Source organism: Cavia porcellus, unplaced genomic scaffold (assembly GCF_034190915.1).
Source record: "Cavia porcellus strain 051 isolate PalLab524CR breed Dunkin Hartley unplaced genomic scaffold, mCavPor4.1 scaffold_5, whole genome shotgun sequence".
NCBI classification, from domain to species: Eukaryota; Metazoa; Chordata; class Mammalia; order Rodentia; family Caviidae; genus Cavia; species Cavia porcellus.
The window spans coordinates 36,680,209-36,702,742 of record NW_026947488.1 but is presented as its reverse complement, the minus strand read 5'-3'; the positions used below and the strand labels follow the sequence as shown (position 1 = coordinate 36,702,742).

At 55.3% G+C, this 22,534-nt stretch overlaps 1 protein-coding gene across 1 annotated transcript; it reads left to right on the top strand.

The window, feature by feature from the left end:
• The first annotated feature begins 209 nt into the window (after positions 1-209).
• Banf2 (BANF family member 2) lies at positions 210-20,781 on the top strand. The gene is made up of 3 exons (XM_003476518.2): positions 210-312; positions 13,078-13,206; positions 20,264-20,781. Exons 1-3 carry the CDS (start codon positions 304-306, stop codon positions 20,408-20,410), a joined length of 285 nt encoding a protein of 94 aa, XP_003476566.2. The 5' UTR covers positions 210-303; the 3' UTR covers positions 20,411-20,781.
• The last annotated feature ends 1,753 nt before the right edge of the window (positions 20,782-22,534 follow it).

Below are 22,534 nucleotides of genomic sequence, written 5' to 3'. Positions count from 1 at the left end.
GAAGGGGATGGTTTCATTGAGTGACCTGAAGCCGGCAGGGACAGGGATTGTCCTGGCAAATGGCAGTGGGGTATTTTGCCTGCTGCTGTTCCCTGGCCTATGTGTCCCTGTCACAGATGCCTCTCAGTGCTTCTCTAGTGTTGCCCACCTGGTCCCTGACCCTACTGTGGGGCCACCTGTGGTGTGACATCACAATGTCGTCTGTGCAGGCCTTGGAGTGCAGGACCTTGTTGACCTTCCCAGGGCGGGCCCTGGTCCTCAGCCACCCAGGTGAGCTGCCTGCTGCGGCCTTTGCCTTATTGGATGCACCTGGTGAGTTCTCAGACCCGTCCCCACCCCACTCCCCGGGGGGTGGAGGGTGGAGCCCAGCTGACAGCAGGGCAGGACCAGTGGTAGGGACAGTGAGGTGGCCTGAGCTCTCCCCAGTCGGTGCACCTGGCCTCTCCCTCTGCGGAGCCGTCTGCAGGCACCTCAGCTGACCACCTGCTCTGGCTCCCTGGACAAAGGTCACTGTGTCCTTGTTGGGCGCTGCTGGGTGGATAGGCCAGCTCTGGGATGACAGGTCCATTAGAACATTATTCCTAGCCTAGCCCTGGGTGAGGTCCTGGCAGCCACTGGCCAGGGTCACACAGCACAATGGTGGGAGCAGAGCCACCTTCCTACTGTTGTGATTGACACAAAATCCGCTACCCCAAAATTCCTGCAGACTGCCTTCTGCAGGATGCCATGATATTTCTCAGGCTCATCTCAAATTCCTGGGCTCAAGTGATCCACCTGTCTCAGCCTCCTGAGTACTGGGACTAGGGTTGCACAACACGGGGCCAGCTCTCAATTGTTTTTGATCCAGCACCATGCCCCTCTGAGGCATCAAATCTCTTCCCTTGCTTCTGGACAGTAAGGCTGCTGTGGAGCAGTGACAGGAAGTGCCTGGGTAGAGAACACTGGAAAAGGAGGTGGGGGTAGGGACAGGCTCTCACCCAAGGATGCTGGGCAGTGGCAAGTGGACCCTGGGGTCAGGCTGAGGCCCATGGGCACCAAGCTGGGAATGGCACAGGGAGGGGTGGAGCAGCCTTTCCAGGCCTGAGTCTTCAGGAGGCTCAGGACTGAGCTGTGTGATGCAGCGGACACGGGATCCCCATCAACATCCCCAGCCCCTGCTGCATGGGGGAGCATCCTGGATGCAATGGTGTACACAGGGAGCTGAGGACACTGAAAGAAAAGACTGCGTCTGCCACTTCCCATCCCGGACCTGACCCACAGCCCCCGGGGAGCAGGGCTCCACTGTGGGTCAGGGCTTCAGAGGTTCTGAGGGTGGCTGCACGGGGGCACGAATGGCACTGGGGAAAGGCAAGGTGGAGGACAGCTGCTCACACCTCTGTGGCAGTCAGGAAGCAGCGGGAGGGAGAAGCAGGGCCTGGAACCCACTCTTCCACTGAGTCCTGGGGACTCCCTCCTACCAGCTACCTTCTGCAGCTCTCCCAGGGATGCATCCCCTTCCCCCACAGGACACTTTGGGGGCCCACTGTGGAGCTGAATCACGACAAGCAGCAAGCAGACCAAAGCAAGAGGGGTCTGTTACCAAACAGAGCCCCTGGCCCCACGTCCTGCCACACTCTGGAATGACGCCCCAGGACGGCCTGGGCTCTGGGTCACCCGTCCTCAGTGCAGAGCTCTCCAGAACAGGACAGTCATGTCACAGCACCCAGGCCTCCACTGGCACAACCAGGACAGAGGACACACCGTCAGCGGAGCTGGATCCACAGACCCCATAGGCCGCTTCCAAGGCGAGGCCGGAGGATACCGGGACTTACATATTTGAGCCCAGGTGGTGAAGCCTCCAAGGACAGTTGAGAATGCACGTTGGTGACAGCGTGGGAGGAAATGTGGGGGCAGCCGCCCTGGTCCCTGCCCTGGCTGTGTGCCAAGATAAACAAGGGGGCTACATTTCCTAGGACAGGGTTCTATCCACTCGCTGAGCTCCCCAGACTGCGCCAGGCTGCCCTGGTGTCATCCTGTGCCCTGGGTCCAGAAGCCTGGGCCTCTGGATTGGATGGCACCAGACAGGGAGCTCGAGACCACGCCAGCAGGTGTTCAGTGCTCAGGGAGAAAATGTGTTCACGGAGCTCAGCTTGGACAAATCGGGGCACCGGCAGTGCCCTGTACCTTTCCACGCCCTTGGACCCCAGAACCAGAGCTCCGTTGAGGTTGTAGAGGCTCCAGGAAGCAGGCAGAAATTTCCTACGGGCTTGGGCTAGAAGACCCTCCAGAAAAAAGCTGGAGCCCCAGGAAGGTAGAGCGTCCCGAAGCCAAGAGGCACGTGGTCTGACCTTGACTTCTGCCCTGACCTAATTCCTCTCTTCTGCCTGTGATGGTGATGGTGACAGTGATGCGGAGCTCCGGGCCTGCAGCCAGTGGGGTGGAGGCTGCGTCTCAGGTTAAACTCAGGGACCATCGACACATGGGCCAGGGCTGCCCAGCAGGATGGCGGCACAGCACTAGGCCCTGCAGGGTTGTGTGACCTCGTTCTTCCCTGTCTTTTGCCCTGGCTTTCCACGCTGTGACTTCCCACCCGCCGTCCCCACTGTGGGCTCTGCTTTCCCTAAGGATGTTTTACAGTCCCCCTTCGAGGGCTTGGGGGCAAGTGTGTCTCCACAGAGGCTGTGTCCCCCCACCCCCCACCCCGCCAGTGGTTCTTTATCTTTCAAAGTCACCGTGTTTGTGTGTCACCTCCTCTCCCTGGGCAAGAATCGCCCTCTCTCAGAGTGCCAGGGGGCCAAGGGACTCAACACCTTGTCCCTGTTGCTCAGCCTCCCCCTTCAATGGGGAGGACAGACTGACACTGTCTTTGTGACCAAAGAACCCAACGCAGGGCTGCAAATAGTAGCACTTGGTCGTTCCCTGTCCTCTGGCTCAGCAGCAGGGCAGGGCAGCTGCAGGTGAGGCCAGTGGGTCCCTCGCTCAGCCCACTGCACCTGTAGCAGGGCCTGGGTGTCCGCTCCCTGCACTCCTTGGATTTCCCTATAGCAGCACAAAGGTCTTGTGCCACCCGGCCATGCATCTCCTGGGAGGGACACAGAAGTCACTGAGCCCAGATGGGTAGCACATGGCCACGTCATGGGGGGCCCAGGATGGGGGGCTGTCCACCCCTAGGGTGGCTCTGTGGATGGCTCCCAGTGGGCTTCTGAAAGCTGGCATGTGCACAGCCCCAGGGAGCAGGGCTGGTTGAGTGCTGACTCACTAGGTGGGAGAACCCCAAAATTTGGCCTACCAACCGGCTCCAGCAGAGCTGGGCCACCTCTGCAGGGAGCCCCGCTGGACTGGGGTTCCATCCCACAGCCAGCAGCTGGCTTCCTCACTGCCTTGTAACATGCCCACGTGAAGCTGTGGCACAGCCAGCCAGGTCCCCCGACCCAACACACCCCTCATTCAACTGCTTCCTCCTGAGCATTTCCTCTGCATGCCCTGGTGGCTCCTGCAGTTACAGGATTAGAAAGCAGAAGCAGACTGCGAATGCCCCGCCTCGATGGCTAGCTGGTGATTTTTCAGCCTTATAGATGGCACGAAAGTGATACGCACGAGATGGCGATGGGACCTGAGATTTTGTGTTTTGTGTTTATTAGCACACACTTGAAGTGTGTGACAATCACGTTCACTGGGCACTGGCAGTGGCACAGGCCCAGGCATGGGCAGCACCTCTGTTCTTTTCCCATCTCCTTCCCCTCCTTCTCCTCCCTCCATCTCTTTGTCCTTTTCCCATTTACAAAAGACTGCTCCCCATTTCTTCCTATCTCTTATTTTACCCTTTAAAATTACCTATACTCTGGGTTTCTCAAGTGAGAGAAGCCATGCGCAATTTCAGCTCGTGTGTCTGATTCATTTCATTTAACATTACGACCTCAAGGGGCACCCACTTTCCTGGGATGACTCGCTCACCCTTCTGGATAGCAGAGCAGGGCTCCACCATGTGTAAACCTTACCTCTCCGTTATCCGGGCCTCTGTCAAGGGCTGTGCATGCTGCTCTGGGCTTGGCTGTTGTGAGCGGCGCTGCGTGTGGATCTCTGTGATATGACGTCTTCTGTCTCTCAGGACAGTTCCTCAGAGGGGAATAGCTGGGTCCAGGGGAGTTTCGTGTTGCTATCTTTTCCCTCACCAGTGATATTCATTCTGATCCTCCCTAGGTTCCAGGCAGCAGCAGCAAGCTGTTCTTAATAAATCATGTGAGATATTCAGCACTGTGCTATACAACAGGCTTTGTCTTTTTATGATTTTGCCCAAGTGCTAGGCTCCTGTGTTCTGAACATGTATAAGGTACACTGTGATGTTCTGTAGATTGGGTCAATGGAGTGAACTTCTGATTTATGATATTTCCAGTTTGCAAAGGTTTTATCAGGATATAATCCCACCACAGGTCATAGGACAGTTGTAGTTAAGGAAGAGAATGGCTTGGAGCAGGCTATGGCTTCAGGATTGGCTCTATCTAGGTCCTCAAGAAATATTCTTGGAAACTTGGCCAGAACCGGGTGGGGGTGATGCTGATGCGCACTTGTGATCCTAGCACTCCAGAGGCTGAGGCAGGAGGATCACTGAGAATTTAAGACCAGCTTTGACCAGCCTAAACTGCATAGTGAGACCCTGTGTCAAAAAAACCAAAAAGGAAAAGGGAGCTTGGGCAGCGGGGGAATTTGGGGACTCTTGTCTGGCAATCATCAACCCAAGTCACCCTGCAGTCCGAGCAGGCAGCTCCTGTAGCCCGAAAGGACACGCGCACTATGGGTGCTCTCCGGGCAGTCGAATGTTCTAGACCCCCATCTGCCCAGGGGAGAACAGAGCCTGAGGCTGCTTCCCACAACCCACCTTAGATGCCACTCTCAGCCTGGGCCCTCTTGCCGGTGCTTCTGCTCAAGCAGCTGTAACATGGGTCAGTCAGAAGCTTCCCGACTCTGGAACATCTAGGGTCACTGTTTAGGGCGCAGCCCCACCTGGGCCCTCGGCAGTTCTCTGTGCTCAGGTTGTGGCAACTTTTTGCCCCAGCACAGTGGCACTGTGGATGACCGAGTGGAAATGTGGTTAGCATGGTGTGACCCAGGACAGGTAAGCAGGCCGGGAGCCCACAGTGGGCGTCTGTCCAGCTTCTCCTTGGCCACTGTGGAGGCTCCCTTCCCCCAGGGGAGGGAGGACCCCCTCTGGAAGCAGGAAGCTCTCCTGTTTTCTATCAGATCAGACACAGAATTTCCTTCTGACAGCCAAGGATGGGAGAAGATTAGAGTTTCTGTAACCCATCTTGGGGTGAGAATTTGAACTCCAGAATTTCTAGGGTGTGATGGTGCACACTTATAATCTCAGCTGCTTAGGAGGCTGAGGCAGGAGGACACCAAGTGCCAAAAAACAGAGACTCAAAGAGACCCTGAGAGTTGGCTCAGGACACACGGCCCCCTGGCCAGCATGGTGCCGGCCTGGAGACCTGGAGTAGCCCAGAGTGGCCTGAGCTGACATTTGGCCAAACCTGCAGGCCCCTTACCATGGAGGGGGGAAGCTGGAAGGGACAGTCCCCAAGTCAGGTGCACACTTGAAGTCCAGACAGCCTGTGGAGGTGGCAGTGAACTGGCATCAAAGTTGTCCCTGTGACAACACAGGCTTGAAGAACCTCCTCCACCCGGCCTCAGAAATCTACAGAGAGTCACTGTGCCCACACAAGAGGGACAGCAGCCACTGTTTGGCCAGCTGAAAGTGCAGGCATCTTCTAAACATGAGAAAGCCCACACCAGTCTCCCCTGCCGAAGCATGACCTGAGGCACCATATCAAATACTCTGGATTAAATAAGCAAGATCTGGGATGGCACAATGGCTGGGGCATCCAGGACAAGCACTCCTTAAATGATGATGGTGGCAGGCATAATGGGAGGGGACCAGGAGATCCAGAACAGTCAGGGACAAAGGCAAGGGCCACCTGTGTCCTGCTGTGACCTGGTGTAGTCCTCCCACCACTCAACCATGGTCAGTGAGCTGCAGGCTGTGAGCAGTGCCAAGGTCCTAAGTGCCCCCAGAGGAGGCTAGGCGGAGACACTCACTGCCTTTGGTCCCTTCTGGCGACACACTCCAAAGTGCATGCAGAGAAGTGGCCGAGCTGGGGTAGCAGGGTGCCCTACTCTTTGGGCGGAACCTGACCTCTTGCTGGACTCCAAGTGCTACCAGCACTCAAAAGCCCTGGAGGAGGCAGTCCAGAAGACACAGCTGCCAGCTGCAGCCAGTTCACCTGCCCTGGAGCCCTGGCCCTCACCAGGATACGCTTGGGGACTAAGCCCCATAGAGGTTTAGGGGAGGCCCAGGGAACCTGTCTAGCCTCTGGATGGGAGATGGGACTTACTGAGGAGGTCACAACATGTTCCCAGAAAGCCACACTCCAGGTAGAAGCTGAAAGCCACCCAGCCAAGGCTAAGGTTTCCCAAGAGCTGGTGCTTGGCCTCGGAGGCTCCCACCCCAGGGTCCCTGGCCCACAGCCTAAGCCTGTGACGCCAGATTGCAGGTGGGCAGCAGGCAGGTGCTGACTGTGAAGGGACCCACAGCACAAGAGAGGCTGACCCGAAATGTGGCCATGGTGTGTTGGGTCTACACAGTGCTCAGTGAAGTACTACCCCACACTGAGAGGATGAGAACTTGGACACAAAGCTCTAAGTTTTAGGCTTCTCAGCAAAAATGAAAACAAAAACTCCCAAGATGTGGGAGAGATTCTTGCCTGTGTCTCAGTGCAGAGTGGGCCACCTCCTTCCCTTAAAAGGCACAGGACCCTGCTCAGCCAGAGCTGCCCCATTCCTGTGACGGCACACGAGTCCTGCACCACGGCCTGGTGCAGCTTCGCACGGGTGATTCTCCACTTGCTGCTGCTCCTGGCTTTTGAATCTGCAAACCCTGACCTGAGATTGGACAGGTGCTGAGGGAAGTCCAGCTTCAGAAAGGTCATGAAAATCGAGACCTCTGCCAGCTCCAGTTTCCTGCACCGCAGGTGCGAAGGCAAACTTCACGCAGGCAGAATGCAGATGTCCAGACATCCAGGCCACATAGGGAGCGGCAGGGAAATCCCTTCCTTGTGATCTGGAGGACCAGGCTGGCTGGGGACGCATCAGAAGGAGAGGCAGCCCTTGCAGATGTCCCCTCTAGCGACAAGCACCTGCCAGCTGGCACTTGGCTTAGAAAGGGTCTCTCATAGGCCTCTACCTCAGGGGCAAGCAGGCGTCACTGGAGCTGCAATGCTGAGTCCTACAGAGCCAGAGCCAGAGGAACTGAGCCCCCTGGATCCTCAGAGGGTGCAAGAACTGGAGTGCCTGAGGCTGGCGGCAAGGGCATGGCAGGCGCAGGGACAGTGACCTGTGGATGTGGCCTTTGCCTGCACAGAATCAAGTGAAGGCTCCTGCATGCAGGTCTTCACTGTCTCACAAGTGTGACGATGTCATGTCCAAACCCACAATTGGGCACAGTTCCATGGGGCCATGTGATGTCCCTTCGTTGGCCGGCAGCCGCTTGCTGCAGCCCAGAAGCTGTGTGGTCTGAGTCCTGGCAGCCTCCAACCAGGGAGTGCTCTTGTTTTCTTCATAATGGAGATTGAACCCAGGGCTTTTGCATTTTCTTTAAGTTGTGAGACCAGGTCTCCATTAGTCACTGAACCACTCAGGCTGGCTTGAACTTTGGATCCTCCTGCTTCTGCCTCCCGCAGCGCTAGGATTATAGATGTGCACCACCAGCTTATCTGAAGGACGAGGGTGAGAGAAACCACTGATCAAGTGGCTGGATGGATTTGATAGAGCGGCGCCCAAGAGGGCTTCCTAACCCCAATCCAAGCACTGCCCAGACCATCCCAGATTCCACGCATGATTTAACAACCACCCAACCTCCTCATGTGGGCGAGGTGAGGAGCACTTGATAGAAAGGCAGATGTGAGCTCAGGACGTGGGGGCTTGGGGGCTTGGGCTCGTGCAGGTTTCTCCTGACACAGCCAGCACCATCTCCTCCTCGAGTCCCAGCTTCCGGGATGGTATTCTGCCTGGCCCCACCCTTCCACCCCCAGGAAGCACCCCCAGAGCCCGGGGCACAAGCACAGAGCAGTGGGATCTGTGACCCCTGGGGGGAACACAGCAGGGGCAGGACTGAGTACATCAAGCCTGTCCTGATTCCTGGGCTCAGAGGAAGGGCTGACCCCAGGCCATGCCACAGCCACCACGACCTCGGACTCAGCAGCCCAAGACTCAGCAGCCCCAGGTGTTTGCCTCTCGGGCCTTGGTTTCCCCACCTCTCAAAGTAGAAACAAACCCCAGTGTTGCCGCAGGAACTATGATGAAGGCCATGGCAGGGTGGGGGGGAGGGACTTGAGGCAGGAGGTCACTCCGTGTGGCCTGGGCACTTGGGGCTTGGTTTTCTCTCCCTGCCAGGCCTCCTTGCTGCTGCTGGCTCAGAGGGAACCAGGCTGGTGCCTGATGCTGGGGTGGCACTGGTCTGGGGCAGCTTCCTGGGACCCCTCACAGCATGCAACCCCATCTGTCCTCAGCCTAGGGCTACACAGTCAGGGAAGAGTGGGGTCAGAGGCCAAGGCGGAAGGAGGCCACCTGGGAGGATCTGTGACCTGACACCCAGGGCCATGCAGCAGGGGACAGGGCTCCTGTGGAAGCCCACGGACCTGCAGAGGGGTCACGGGCCAAGAAGGTAGAACGCACATCATCTTAGTTTCAGACGATGAGGATGTCTGATGTTTGTTTTAGACAGTTTCACTATGTAGTTCAGGCTGGCCTCAAACTTGTAATGATCCTCCTGCCTCAGCCTCCCAAGTACTAGGATTACAAGCGTGCCCTGCCACACCAGGCTTTGATTGTCTTCTTTTTATTCCCATTGCCCTCCCCTCAACCCATTTCCCCTCCTTATTTACAAAGGCTTCGTTTCTATTTAATCCTTTTTTCTTTTCCCTTCCTCCTGCCCCCCCCCCCAGTTCCTCATTCCTTCTGGGCATTTTCTTTCTATTTCCCAGTAGCTATTGTACATTTCATCCTTATTTACAGTTTAAGTTTCTCATACCACAGAGACACTGTGATATTTGCACGTGTGTGCCTGGTGTATTTCACTTAGGACTATGGTCTTGGGCTGCACCCATTTTCCTAGAAATGTCTCAAGTTTATCCTTCTTTTTGCAGAGCAGCGCCTCATTGTATAAGACCCACATCCATTTGTCCAGCCCCCTTTTTACTTTTTATTTTAAGACAAGTTCGTGCCAAGTTGCTTAGTCAGGATTCCAACTTGCCATCCTCCTGTCAGCCTCCCAGAGTGCTGGGATTATAGGTCTGCCGGGCTCTGTCTTGCTGCCTGTGCAGCCTGTGGCCTGGCTCTTGTCCTGTGCCTGCCTGACTCCGATGTCCCTGCCCCATCCTCTTAGGAGCACCTTTGTCCCCACTTGTCCCAGACTTACGAACTTTGTGGCACTGTGAGACATCTCCCCGGGCTCCTCCCCAGCTGCCCCGCCCTGTGCATGCTGCCCAAGTCGCACTGTAAATGCTGCCTGCACTTCCGGCTCTGGGAGGCCCAGGGGAGCAGGTCACTGTGCCCCAGCCTCATCCAGGCCCTCTGGAATGTCCCACGCCTGCCACCTGCAGAGCCACATCCTGGCCCGGAAGGTCACACCTCTGTCTCAGCTGAGCACAACCCTGTCTCCCCCTCCCTGGGAAGGTGATATGACTGGGGGGGGGGTGCAGCCAGGGTGGACTCTCCCTCCTTGCTCCCGAGGACCCCTTTCCTCCTGCCTGGGAAAAGCGAGTGAGAGACTGTGAGCTGCTCCCTTCGGGTACCGAGGCACAGAGCTGAGAAGTTGGAACCCTCAGAAGCAGATGGATGCTGCGAGCCACACATCGGCCCTGGACTCACCGGAGACAGAGGGGACACCCACCCCCCTGCAGGAGGGAGCCAAGCCCACCGAGCCCGGCTGCTCCAGCAGAAATAGCAGCGCCCACCCGGCTGGTCCTGTGGTCACAGGTGTCACACACCATGCCCAGCGAGGTTCTGGCAATCCCTCAGGTTGCTTCAATATTTATCACTTGGAGACCCAGCAAGAGACAGGTGTATGGGGAAAGGATCGTGTATCAGCCAGTAAAAAGCAGGGAAGAAAGAGCTCCTGTCTGCAAGGCAGGACAACAGCTGGAGGCAAAAAAGGCAAGAGGACATCTATTTTGAACAACAAGGATTAATAGTCCTTGAAAAAGGCTTTTTTTTTTTTTTTTTTTTTTTTTGTACCAGGAATCAAACTCAGGACCTCATGGTTGCCAGAACCTCACAGTGCCACTGTGCCACTGAGCTGTATCCTCAGCCCAAAAAATACTTTCTAAGGCTGGATTGGCTGAACAAAACAGGAGGAACAAACAGAAAGAGGGTCGCTGGCTGCTCATGTTTGCTGGCGTCAGCCGGGCATGAACTGCTTCCCATCTGCAGGGCCACTGGCCTCAGAGCTGGCCTACTGTGGCCTGAAGCCTCCATGAACTGTGAGCTAAATAAACCTTTCCTGTTTAACTCTGGATGTCGGGTACTTTGTCTTAGCAACAAGAAAAGTAACAAAGATTTCAGGTTTGAGGCCAGCCTGGGCTACATAGTGACTTAGGAAGATGGTGTCTCAAATTTTTTTAAAAAAAATAATTGATTTTAAGTGTTGTAAATAAGCTCAGTGAAAAGGCCTTGGGTTCAACCCCCAGTACTGCCAATAATAATAATAATAATAATACCTATAGGAAGAGCTTCTCCAGTGCTCTTCTACCTGCCTTGGCCTCAGGGCCCCCCACTCCTGGAGCTGGCCCCTATCCCTGAGGGTCTGGGGGACACAGGTGAGCTTGGTGTGGGAATGGCAAACACAGTCACTGCTGGGCTGTGTGGATGCCGCCTCTGATGCCTGGTGTGGCCAGGGCAGTGACAAGGTTGTGGCTTCCGCTGTTCCCGGGCTTGGACCAGGTGGAGCTTCCTTCTGCAGAAGTGGTGCAGCCTGAGGACTGCCAGGCCCTTCCAGGTTCAGGTACCAGGGCCCTGAGACCACCTGGGAGTCAGTCTGCTGCACCCCCAGCGTGGAGCAGCCACAGCTCACACATCAAGGTGTCCAGGACCTGAACAACCTCTCTGTCCCATGGGCCAGGCTCCAATCTGCTGTACCAAACGATGGCACTCCCTGAACTCAGGGTCCCTGACCCAGCTCTCCGTGCAGCTCTGTCCCTCCCAAGACTCTACCCCCAGAAGGCTTTCAGGAGGACCTCCTTCCAGCAGCCCTCAGGGGCTCCAGAGGAGCACAGCAGGGGCGGGTCTGTGAACCTGAGGCTCTGCATGCATCGGATCATTGATTGTTTGTGGCCTCTGAGCACGTGGACCAGAGCTGAATGGGGGAGCCAGGGCAACAAGGAGCCTTCCACAGGAAATCTCCTCCTCCACAAACCCTATGACAGAGGGATGACCACCCCTAGGGACATAACTACCGCTTGAAGCCTTCTGACCTTGAAGCATGACATACAAACCAGGCCAGAATCTGTGTGGCAGAACCTAGGTCCAGACTGTTTCAGTTGGAGAAGGCATGTGTGTTGATGGCTTCTGTGAAGAGAGGGCACTGTGTGTTCCTTTGAAGAAGGGCAGTGTGGCTTACAAAGACAATGGCAGGCACCGGTGCAGCCTGCTTATTTCCATGAGGCAGGTCAGCTGAGCATTGGGCCAACATACAAAGAAAGGCTGAGGTAAGAGAAAAGCAGGGAAATCAGGCTGAATGTTGATGAAACCATAACTGATCTTGACTGTTCGGTAGTGCATGCTAATGAACTCCTTCATGTGTGTGCCACTGGAAACTGGATTTCTTGGTTCACAAGCCAGAAACTGTCCAAACTGAAGCAGAACAAAACTCTAATGGTGTGACGAGAAGATGGTGACACTCGCTCGGCTCCGAGGCCCGGGACGCTGGACACAGACCCCATGCTGAAGAGTCATGACATGTGGCGTTCTGGCAGGAGACACGCAGGATGTCTACTATGCTGCAGTCTTCCCTGTGGTCCTAGGACACTCACACCCTGGGGCAGGCTGGCTCACGGCAGGTGGAGGGCATTGTGCACAGAGGGCTGATCACCAGGGCCACCTGCGTAAAGCAATGGCGATTGGTCTCCAGTCCTGCAACCTCAGGGAGGTGACGCAGCTGGCTGAAGCAGGGTCAGGTAGGCCACCGTGGGTCACCCAGCCAAGCTGGTCTGCAGCTTTGCTGAGGGCCACGGACCAACAGGACCACGTGCTGATCTGCCTAGGACGTGGCCCCATGTGGCCCAACAGGAGTGGACACTGACAGAGTGGCCACTGGGAAGGATCAGCCCCGAGGGCACCTCAGCTGCAAACACGGCCCCCACTGCCCAGCTGGAAACGGGCCTCCTAGCAAGGCCAAGTCTCCACCCATCGGGATGCTGGGTCTGATGAGCGCTGACCGAAGAACGCATGCCCATCATCCCGTCCCTGGAGACAGATTCTACTGTGACGCCCTTGTTGTCCCTGCCGTTGTTGCCTGCTGTGCCGTGGTAGAGCTCTCCAGGATCTCATTGTCACTGCTAGAGGAGGTGGACGACAGTGCCATGCTCCCTCATTTCTGACCTTGAATCCAACTTATACACAGGAAGAAGTGCAAGCGCAGGGACCTTGGCAGCCTCGGTTGGACCAAAACCCCAGGCTGAGGTCCGGGGGAACCGTTTGTGCACCAATGAGCAGAGTGTTTCAGCTGCTCAAGTGGAAGTGTGACAAGTGTCGGGCTGAGGGGAGGCAGGTTCCTCAGCTGTCGAAGCACTGCGTGGGCCCCTGGAGAAGACCAGACCCTGCCCAGTCCTTACCCTCACATCTGAGCTGTCTCAGGGTTTTATTTGACTTCTCTGCAGCCATGAGGGCAGCACTGTTGGGTCACCGAGGTGGCAGCGAAAGGCTCAGAGCTTCATCCAGGGCCACACTTGCATTCACAAGTCCTCCATTCCCGAGAGCCACTGAGGGACCCTGGGACCACACACGCCTAGCATGAGGGGTTCCTAACCCTCTACCCGACCTCTGCCGTTGCAGGACATGGAGCCCGTGTCTCCTCGGCTGCGAGCCTTCCTCTCAGAGCCCATGGGAGAGAAGGACGTCTGCTGGGTGGACGGGATCGGCCGGGAGCTGGCCATCAACTTGGTCACCAAAGGGTTCAGCAAGGTAATTCTGCTTTTCCTCCCCAGCCCCTCCTTGCCAGATGGCAGCCCAGCCATGTGTCCCTGTGAGGGGACACAGAGAGCAAAGCTGTCACTTGGCAGGGTGTCCTGTGCTTCAGGGCTGCTGACCCAGGTGCTGGGGCTCAAGCACACCTGGGCATGCAGGTGCTGAGTCAAGGGCGGCGTCTGCTCGGGCAGCTGGCAGGGTGCACAGATCTTGGGGTGGGTGGACATGTACCTGGCACCGGGTAATGTGGGCACAGTCCCCACCCCGGAACAGGGCCCTCAGTGTCCTGCTTCCTTATCAGAGCACCCATGCGGTATGGAGCAGGGTCAGCCAGGAGCCGCACCTGGGCCAGGAACAGGTGGCCCCAACTGCCCCTGCTGCCCTTGTCACAGTGTGGTGGGTGACATCATGGTGGCACACACGTGAGAAAGAGAGGGGACAGACAGGACAGGAAGCCAGAGGATGAGGGGGACTGGCAATGTCTCTTTGTTTATTGACTTGGTGCTGGAGAGCGGACACACAGTGACTTTAGTCCTCATCCATCAGCATCCCAGGGCTGGGCCTGGGTCTGCAGCTGCTCTGCCCCTTGCCCTGCAGCACTGTCCTGACATGCAGCCTCCTGGCCCCCAGGAGCTGAGCAGCTCTGCCTCGCCTGCTGCTCCAGACCATCAGCTGGGCCCCAACTGCAAGCAAAATGCCACCTCTCCTCCTCCTCAAGGTTGTGGATGCTGTCTGATTCTCACACCGGTGCGGCTCCACCGCTGACACCTCCAGACTCCATCTTCACTCTTTTTATAACAACTGTCCCTGCAAAACTGACCAGGCGCTGTGAGAAAGAGCACTGTCTAGCCCTTCACAGGGTGCTGGCCCTGGCCAGACTGTCTTCCCTGGGCCTGGCCTCTTGGAGGTTCCATCCCCTGAAGTCTCCAGCAGGTGAACCTCAAACCACACCTGGACCGCAGTACAGAAGTTCTTCCACTGCGTGGGCATCCATGCTGTGAAAATCTGCCTGGAAGGCCAGGGAAGTGAGCACACCAGCAGCCTGGACTCATGCAGCGCTGCTTGCCCAGGCTGTTCATCCCCTCCAGTCGGTCTACACCATGGAGGACGCTGTACCCCTCTGTGCCACCGGAAGAATTCAGAGTGGCTGAGATCTGCCACACACTCGGCCAACAACCTCATCAAGCTGGGGGAAGGGCGCTGTTAGGTTTGGCTCAGCCAGATGTGCCCATGTCACTGCCCCGCACCCAGCATCTGAGTCCCTAGAATTGCACACATCTCTTTGGGCCTCTGCCCCAGCTAGTTCCAGACCCCTGCTGGGTTGGTAGCACTGTTTTGACTTCAACCTCAGATTTGACACCTCTGTCACTGCAGAGCAGAATGTTGTTGCTATGGCTCGGCTACGCCCATCAGTTTAAACATATTTTGTTAAGGTGCAATTTGAATGTGGTAAATTTCACTTTTTTATTACTCGGTTCTATGAAATATTTGCTTGCTTGGTTGGTTGAGTGTTTTTGTTTTTTCTTTTTGAGACAGAGCCTGGTTATGTAGTTCAGGCTGGCCTTAAACTCTCTGTATAGCTTAGGGCCTCAAGCTCAAGGTGATCCTCCTGCCTCAGCCTCCCTAATGCTGGGATAATATGTGTGTGCCACTAGGCCCTGCTTTTGCTTGGTTTTTGAGACAGGCTCTTGCTGTGGAATCTGAACTGGCCCCAGTCTCGGGATCCTCCTGCTCCAGGTTCCCAGTGCTGATGTTACAGTCTCTATCACACTGGAAGCTTTGACAAACACATGGTCACATAGCCATTACCACAGCTGGCACCTAGGGCAGGACCCGCACTCCCAGAGTCACCCCCTCAGCCTTCCATCGGCTTGTTTCTTGCCTCTGTAGTTTTGCTTTACCAGCTTAACTTTGTTTAACGTAAGGATTATGAGTGGGATGATAAGTAAATAAATAAACAGAAAACATTCAGGACCCCAAGAACTCACCACATGGATCCTGGTCCGTAGACACATGGTCCTCTTGTGTCAGTGTACCTCTGGGCCAGTGTAGTGCCCTGTCCCCCCCTCCCCAAGGCACTTTGAATCCCCAAAGCCAGTAACTCCTGGCTGTGGTACCAAGAATGCCACCACCCTCCTCCCCCCAGGTGCTGAGGTGAAGGTCACTACTCCCACTTAGAAGCGAGGACAGAGTGGGGGACCTCCCACCTTCATGAGGTCCTGCAGGGATGAGGGTGCAGCAGACTGGATTTTCACCCTTGACACAAGGTGATGCAGGTGGCCGTGCCCGGCAGGGAGAGTTTAGGTCAGGAGTTGGAGAGAGACTCCCTGTCTGGGCTATTGGGGGAGACCCAGATGTGGTTCCACAAGGTGAGTTAGAGGTCACGGAGGGCCTGTGCAGGGCTGGCAAGGAATAGGAAGACGGGGACAGGCAGATCCTAGCAGGTGAGGACCTCAGACTTTGCCAAGAAGAACTAGGATCCTACATTGCTATTCTCTGCCTGGGGGACCTCAGGCTGGCTGGAGGGACATCTTTTTGGGTGTCCTGGGGTCCTGTCTTCCCTGGCCTCTGCTGCATTGTGGCTGTGCCATCCCCTCTCAGATCTAGGCCAGCCTTGGAGTCTGCCGAGAGCAACACTGCCTGGGCCGCCCTGGCCCACAGCTGCTCTCCAGGACTTGTCCCTGGCCCAGCTCTCTTGCCCTCTCTGTTTGCCTGGTCCTGTGGACCCCTTAGACCTGCTTGCCTGGCTCCTTCCTTCGCCTCCAGCCCTCTCCAGAGACGCCAGGATGCAGGAGGCTGGAGAATGAGGTCCTAGGGGAATGAGACCTGTCCAGGTCACCCTGTTTTACTGAAGCATCGCACCCCCTCACCAGTAGGGTGGATCCTGGTCCCTTCTCCCCTGCTCCTTCCCCTGCAGTCTTTCACAGCCAGAAGGGGTGTGTACACCTCCCGCCCCTACCCCAGGATCTGGCTATAGCACAACCGAGCCCCTGGCTTGCAGTTTAAATTGTGATTTTAACAGTGATTGATTTCAAGGCAGGATGGTGCACACCTGTCATTCCAGCTGCAGGCAGCTGGGCAGCACAGTGAGATCCTGTCTCAAACAAAACAAAAGTCATTGATTCAGCCAAGGCTCTCTGGGAGCTCAAAAGGCGAAGGCATGATCGCATGTTCTCTGGTTTACTCCACGCCTGTTCCTCCCGGATTTGGCCTGAGGCCTAGCTCTGGACAGCAGCCACCATCCACGTGTGCTAGAAATAGCTGGGCCCCCGCCCGGCTCTTCCTCTGGGAAGCCTTTCTTCTGCCACTGTTCCCAGTGGGCTCTTTGTCCTGAAAACTTTGGGTTTTGGTGGGAGCAGCTTCCTATTACTAGAGCAAAATACATGATACCTACAATTTAGAGGAAGAGGGGTTTAAAGTGGCTCATGGCTCTAGGGGATTCCATGCATGGGCAGCTGGCTCCAAGGCAGGAGCATCATGGCAGAGCAAAGAAGCTTAGCTCATGGTGGCCAGGAACCAGATGTGGTACCCAAAGTCACACCTCCACGTGCTCCACGTGCTCCCCGCAGACACACCCAGAAGTGTCTCCATCAGTGCCGAAGCCAGTCACGTTGACCTGCTCCTCACAGAGCCCCTCACTGAGACGGATCACAGAGCTCCTCACTCAGATGTCTGCGCCATGCCCGGTTTTCCTGACGGTGGTCCGAGAGCCCCTACTTAGGTCAGAGCCTCCACTGCGGTGGGTCCCCTGCTCCCTCACCCGTGAGGGAGGGAATCTTCCTCCCCAGATTCTCCCAGCAGCCTGATGGACATCCTGGCATTCAGTGAATAGGAGTCCTAGGCAGGGTCCATGGCACGACTCTAAGGTCTCCACATCCCAGGACCACCATGAAGCCAAAAGATACTGGGAGATGCTGGAGGAGTGATGTGGAGATCCTGGGCACCCCCTGCTCCCCAAGGCTCTTCTCAGAGGGGTGAGTGGTGTTCACTGTTGCAGGCCCTTCTGATGGAGTCAGTGAGGTGCAGAGAGATCACATGTGACTCCCTCTAGGCCACAGGTGACAGAAATGAATATGAACCATGATGGAAGGGCTGCAGGTTGGGACATAGTGCCGTGGTGTGGTCTCCCCAAAAGGGAAGCAGGAAGAAAGGAGAAGGCACTGGACACGTGGCTGCCCTCCCTCCCTTGGTCCTGAGGATTTGCCCTGCCTGCCCGCCTGTCTGCTGTCTCCACACCTGCATCTCTGGACTCCCCAGTTTCCCACAGCTTCCTTGGTCCTGCCAAAGTCACTTTGCTGACACTGGTGGAGAGAAGCCAAGGCTGAGCCCAGGACCAGGAGGTCCTGCGTGCATCTACCCCTGCCCACTGAGTCCCCAGGTCCTACCTGTTGTCAGCCTGGCATTGAGCCTGCAGGAGTCAGCCACTTAGGTTCAGGGTCTGAGGTCAAGAGTCTCCTTGTGAAAAATGCAAGGGGTCCTGTTAAATGCGAATTTTGGATAAACTAATGATTTCACAGTAAGTGCGTCTCAGGGCCAGGCATTCACCACTCACATCAATGGCAGAGGTTAAACCGGAAATGACTGACAGACACTGGCCCAGTGAGGCTGCCTCTGGGGAGGCGTCTGTGGACGTGAAGACCAGCCTGAGAAATCCAAAGAAGTTTTGTCATTGTACCGGAGACTTACAGCACGATCTGGGGACTTGGGCAAAAGGAACTGTAGGAAGCTTAGGAATGAAGGACGCTGAACCACTTCTCTCTGTTTGAGCACCTGGGTGCCCAATTAAAAGCTCAGAGTTTCAGTGAATGCTGACCAGGGCCCAGGCAAAGGACTATGGGAAGCCCTTAGCCAAAGGATTCAAGACTTTCAAGATGGCAGCAGCACAGCATCCAACCAAGTCAGTGACTCTTCCATCCGGTTGACCATACAGGTCACATACACACAAGAACACCTACCATGGTGGAAAGCAAATGGACATGGTGACTGAGTCACTCCCACTCTGCTTGGGGAAAGCCCCTGGGGAGCCTCCTGCCCATGCTTGATGCTTGACGGTCAGGGGATGTGTAGGGAGCCTCGAGACACCATCTTCTTGCCGCAGGAACAAGTTCGGCTTCCCAGCTCTGCCAGGGCAGTGGGACAGGGAGGCGGAGGCACCAACTCAGGGTTTCTCTGTTTCTACAGCAGCCTCCTGCAGCCGGGTTTCCAGGAGCCAGAGTGTCTTCCCAATGGTTATGGATTTGCACTCTGTAACTGGCAGGGAACCCAAGCGGATATGGGGCAGGGTGGAGCAAAAGGCGGAGGAGATGCCAGCCTGAGATGAGCAAAGCTGAGGACAGAGTGTCAGGTTGCAGCTTGGCTGGGAGCCCTGCTGCCTCCAGCATTCCTGGAAAGTCCGCCTGTGTCCTGCTGCCTCGCGGTCCTGGCTCAGGGCCTCTCAGCCTGACAGGACGGAGGCTGTGGTCACCAGACCACTGACACGGCGCTGGCCTTGGGGACCGGAAGGAGAGAAGGTGGGTGCTATGCACACGGCACAGAAGTCTGTTCTTTTAAAGTGCTGATTTAAAAACATCTCAGTAAAATCCACTGCCAAAGATGGGAGACACTAGTCAGAATGACATCATGCTAAGCAACTGAACAAACTAGTGGTTTAAAATCACCATGAAATCCTGGATTTTTTTCTCTTTTCCACAACGGGGCAATGACTAAAAATAAAACCCCCAACGGGGAGTGTAGCTCAGCGACAGGGCGGTTGGCTGGCGTGGCCAGAGCAAAGAAATAATAAACACAGTAACCCGCACTCCAGAGTGTGGGTCCGTTTTTTATGATTAGGACTCAGCCGTTATTTGATTTCACTTGTGTACCAAAAAGTTTGCCTTGGTGGAGATGAAGTTTGCTTTGTTTTACGTAACTGAGTCAACAGAGGCCAGCGAGCCAGTGTTCTTGGAAAGACCCAGAACTGGCTCTGCTCCCGGCACGCTGGGGTCCTGGAGAGGCTGAGAGGGGCAGGCACTGTGACCAGACACCTCTAGCAGCGTGAGGTTCCTTTCTTCTGAACATTGTAATGTTCATACTACATACAATTCGTCATAGAGGGACCGATTCATTAAATGGTCTAGCCACAGGAATGGGGCTCAGTTGTTAAATGTAGCGCAGGCTGGCCTTGAACTCACAGTGGTCCTCCTGCCTCAGCCTCTTGAGCACTGGGATTGAAGGTGTGTGCCACTATGCCTGGCTCAGGAGGAAACTACAGTTTTCCAAAGCTTTCTCATTATTACCATCTGTGGTTTGAGTCACACCATGAGCTTTGAGAAGGCGTGGACGCTGAGAACTGGTTGCTGTTGGCCCCGTCCATTGGTGGAGCAGCTGAGGTCACATAGGTGGTGCACAAAGCCACTGTGCCAGGGTGCCCTTTGCCTGCCAGTTGCACACCCACGGGTTCCCAGCAGAGGCAGGCCCAGGAGCAAGGGGCCCTCTGGCTGTGTGCAGCATGGTTATCTGTGAGACTAGCTACTTGGGAGGGCAGGGAGAACACTGTAGCTCCCAGTAGGTAAGGACTAAGTGCTTTGAAAGCCCCTGCAGGGCTCGGGACCCCTGCACTATGGACTGTCTAGCAGTCAGTGGAGATGCAGCCAGGAAACCCTGCAGCCAAGAAACGACAGCATGGGAGGAGCAGGCGGAGCGTGCCTGTCCCGTGTGTGCATGGGTGTGAGTATCCTTGTGTGTATGTGTGTGTGTGTGTGCATGTACACATGTGTTTTAGAGGGACAAAAAGTAGAGGAGAGACTCGAGGGGCCCTCAGAGGGCACCAGGCCCCTGCCTAAGCTACCCTCGAACTCCCTGCAATCCCACTCCCACAGCCTCTCAGGCCCTGGATGACATATATGGGCTGCCATGCCCAGTGCCAGACCCCGGCTCTGTCGCCTGCCGCCTCTGTCCTGTCCAGGGTGGAGTCCAGAGCCTGGCACTTGCTGGGCATGGGCTTTGCCCCTGAGTCACACCTGCTTCCCTTGCCAGATTACAACAGGCATGGCCTCCCCCGCCCTGTCCCCTGCAGGCCTACATCCTGTTGGGACAGTTCCTTCTGATGCACAAGGACGAGGACGAGTTCCAGAAGTGGCTCATCTGTTGCTTCGGGGCCACCCAGTGTGAGGCGCAGAGAAGTGCTACCTGTCTGAAGGAGTGGTGCACCTGCTTCCTGTAGACACCGCCCCGCCCCCTCTCCACCCTGTGAATGACACCTTGGCCTCCTGCACCTGGCTACGGGTCTTCATTTGTGCTTCTGCCTTTACTGACACAAACACATCCTAAAAGCAGGAGAAGAATAGGAAAGGGCTGAGCAAGGTGGTACATATTTGGAATCCCAGGACTTTGGAGGCTGAGGCAGGAGGATCACTGGGAGTTCGAGGCCAGCGTGGACTACAAAGTGAGTTCAAGACCAGCTTAAACCCTGTAGTGAGAGTCTGCCTCCAAGAAACAAACAGAAAAAGACTATGAGAAAATCACCCCCAAAATTCCACTACCCAGACATGGCCATTACTGTCTTCAGATAACTATCACATCAACAAGCTCCCTTCAGACATTTCTATAACACAAGGGGTAATTTTCCTTTTAAATGGAAAGTCAGTTTTAAATTCACGAATCAGCAAGCTTCTTCTGTGTAAAAAATCACCACAAAACACAGCAGCAGCTTGAAATGATGTGCCATCACCAAAAGGGGTTTCCTGATCTGAAAATCAAGAATCTCAAGTGTTCCAAACTGGAACTTTAAATTCTGGAGAATTTCAGATTTTGATTTTTGGGTTAGGGACGCCAGTAAATTCTATGCAAATATTGTAAAATTTGAAGCATTTCTGGGTACCTAAATCCAAGCGTTTGGGGTAAGGAATCTTCAACTTGTGTCTCAGTTTCTTTCTTTCTTTGGGGATGTTTTTTGAGATAGGCTTTCACCAAGTCATTTAGGTTGGCCTTGAACTCACTGTATAACCCAGACTGGCCTAGAATTTCCAGCAATCCTCCTGCCTCAGCCTTCTGAATGCTGGGGTGACAGGTATTTACCACCATGCTTGCTTTCTGTGCTTCAGATTCGGAGGGGCAGGAGTCTGAATTGTTTGGCTGGATGCTTTGTCTCAGGGTCTCTCAAGAGGCTGCAAATTGGGGCTAAAAGGAGACTGGGGTCTGTGTCCAACATGGCTCCCTCATGTGGCTGCTGGCTGGGGGCCTGGGATCCTTAGCACAGGGCTGTTCATCTCGGTGCCTCTCATTTCCCCTGAGATTGGGGAGAGACAGACAGAGAGACAGACAGACAAAGACAGAGAGCAGGAAGCCACAGGTCTCTATCAGAGAGTCTACTCTCTGACCTCTGCCGTATTCTGTGATAGAAGCAGGTCACTAAGTCCTTCAGGAGGAGAATCCACCTGCTCGAAAAGCACACGACAGAAATGTTTCTAAGATCTCGCTGTTGGGTTTCTGAGCTACAATTTTTACATGGTAAAACTGAGCTTCTCCGGGGGTGTGACTCAAGGAGCCTCAGTAAATGCACCCCAGTGAAGATCTGGAAGGCTTTCATCTCCCAGGGGTCCTGGTCCCACCCAGCCCTGGCAAGCACAAGCCTGTTTTCTGTCCTTGTAGTTCCCACTTCTCCAGATCTGTATAAACGGGTAACACAGTATGCAGCCTTTGAAGTCTGATGGTCTGCATGATTCATTTGATATTAATCCACAGTACAGGCTTTAAACTCAAGAGTCTTATTACATTATCAGGGCCTTACCTGAGGCCGCCACCCCATTCCTGGCCCCTTGGCAGGGACACACGCTCCCCAGTGGGGCTGGGTCCCCAATGACCCCCATGCGTCCCTTTGTCTTCACCACCCCTGGATCCCTTCCTTCTCATTCTGCCTTGCTTTCCTGCCCCCTCTGCATTTCCTGGGGTCACTCTGTCCCCTGATGTCACCATGAAACAGTCAGATTTTAGTCTCTGAATCCGCTTCTGAAGGAAGATGGCCTGAGACGAAAGTGTCAGAATTCAGCCAATCTTAGAGAACTGCTAAGCCTTACTGAATTTTTCCTTCATCATTAGATACAGTGATAAATTTCTAGTTCAGTTTCCACTGAGTTTCAGAGCCCCATGGGGGGGGGGACAGTAAGAGGTCAGTACTGCTAAGTTTCTTTTCTTTTTTTTTTGGTCGTGGGGGGTTTGGTCTTTTTGAGACAGGGTCTCACTATGCAGCTCATGCTGGCCTTGAGCTCACTTTGTAGCCCAGGCTGGCTCCGAACTTGCAGTGATCTTTCTACCTCACCTCCAGAGTGCTGGCATCACAGGTGTGTGT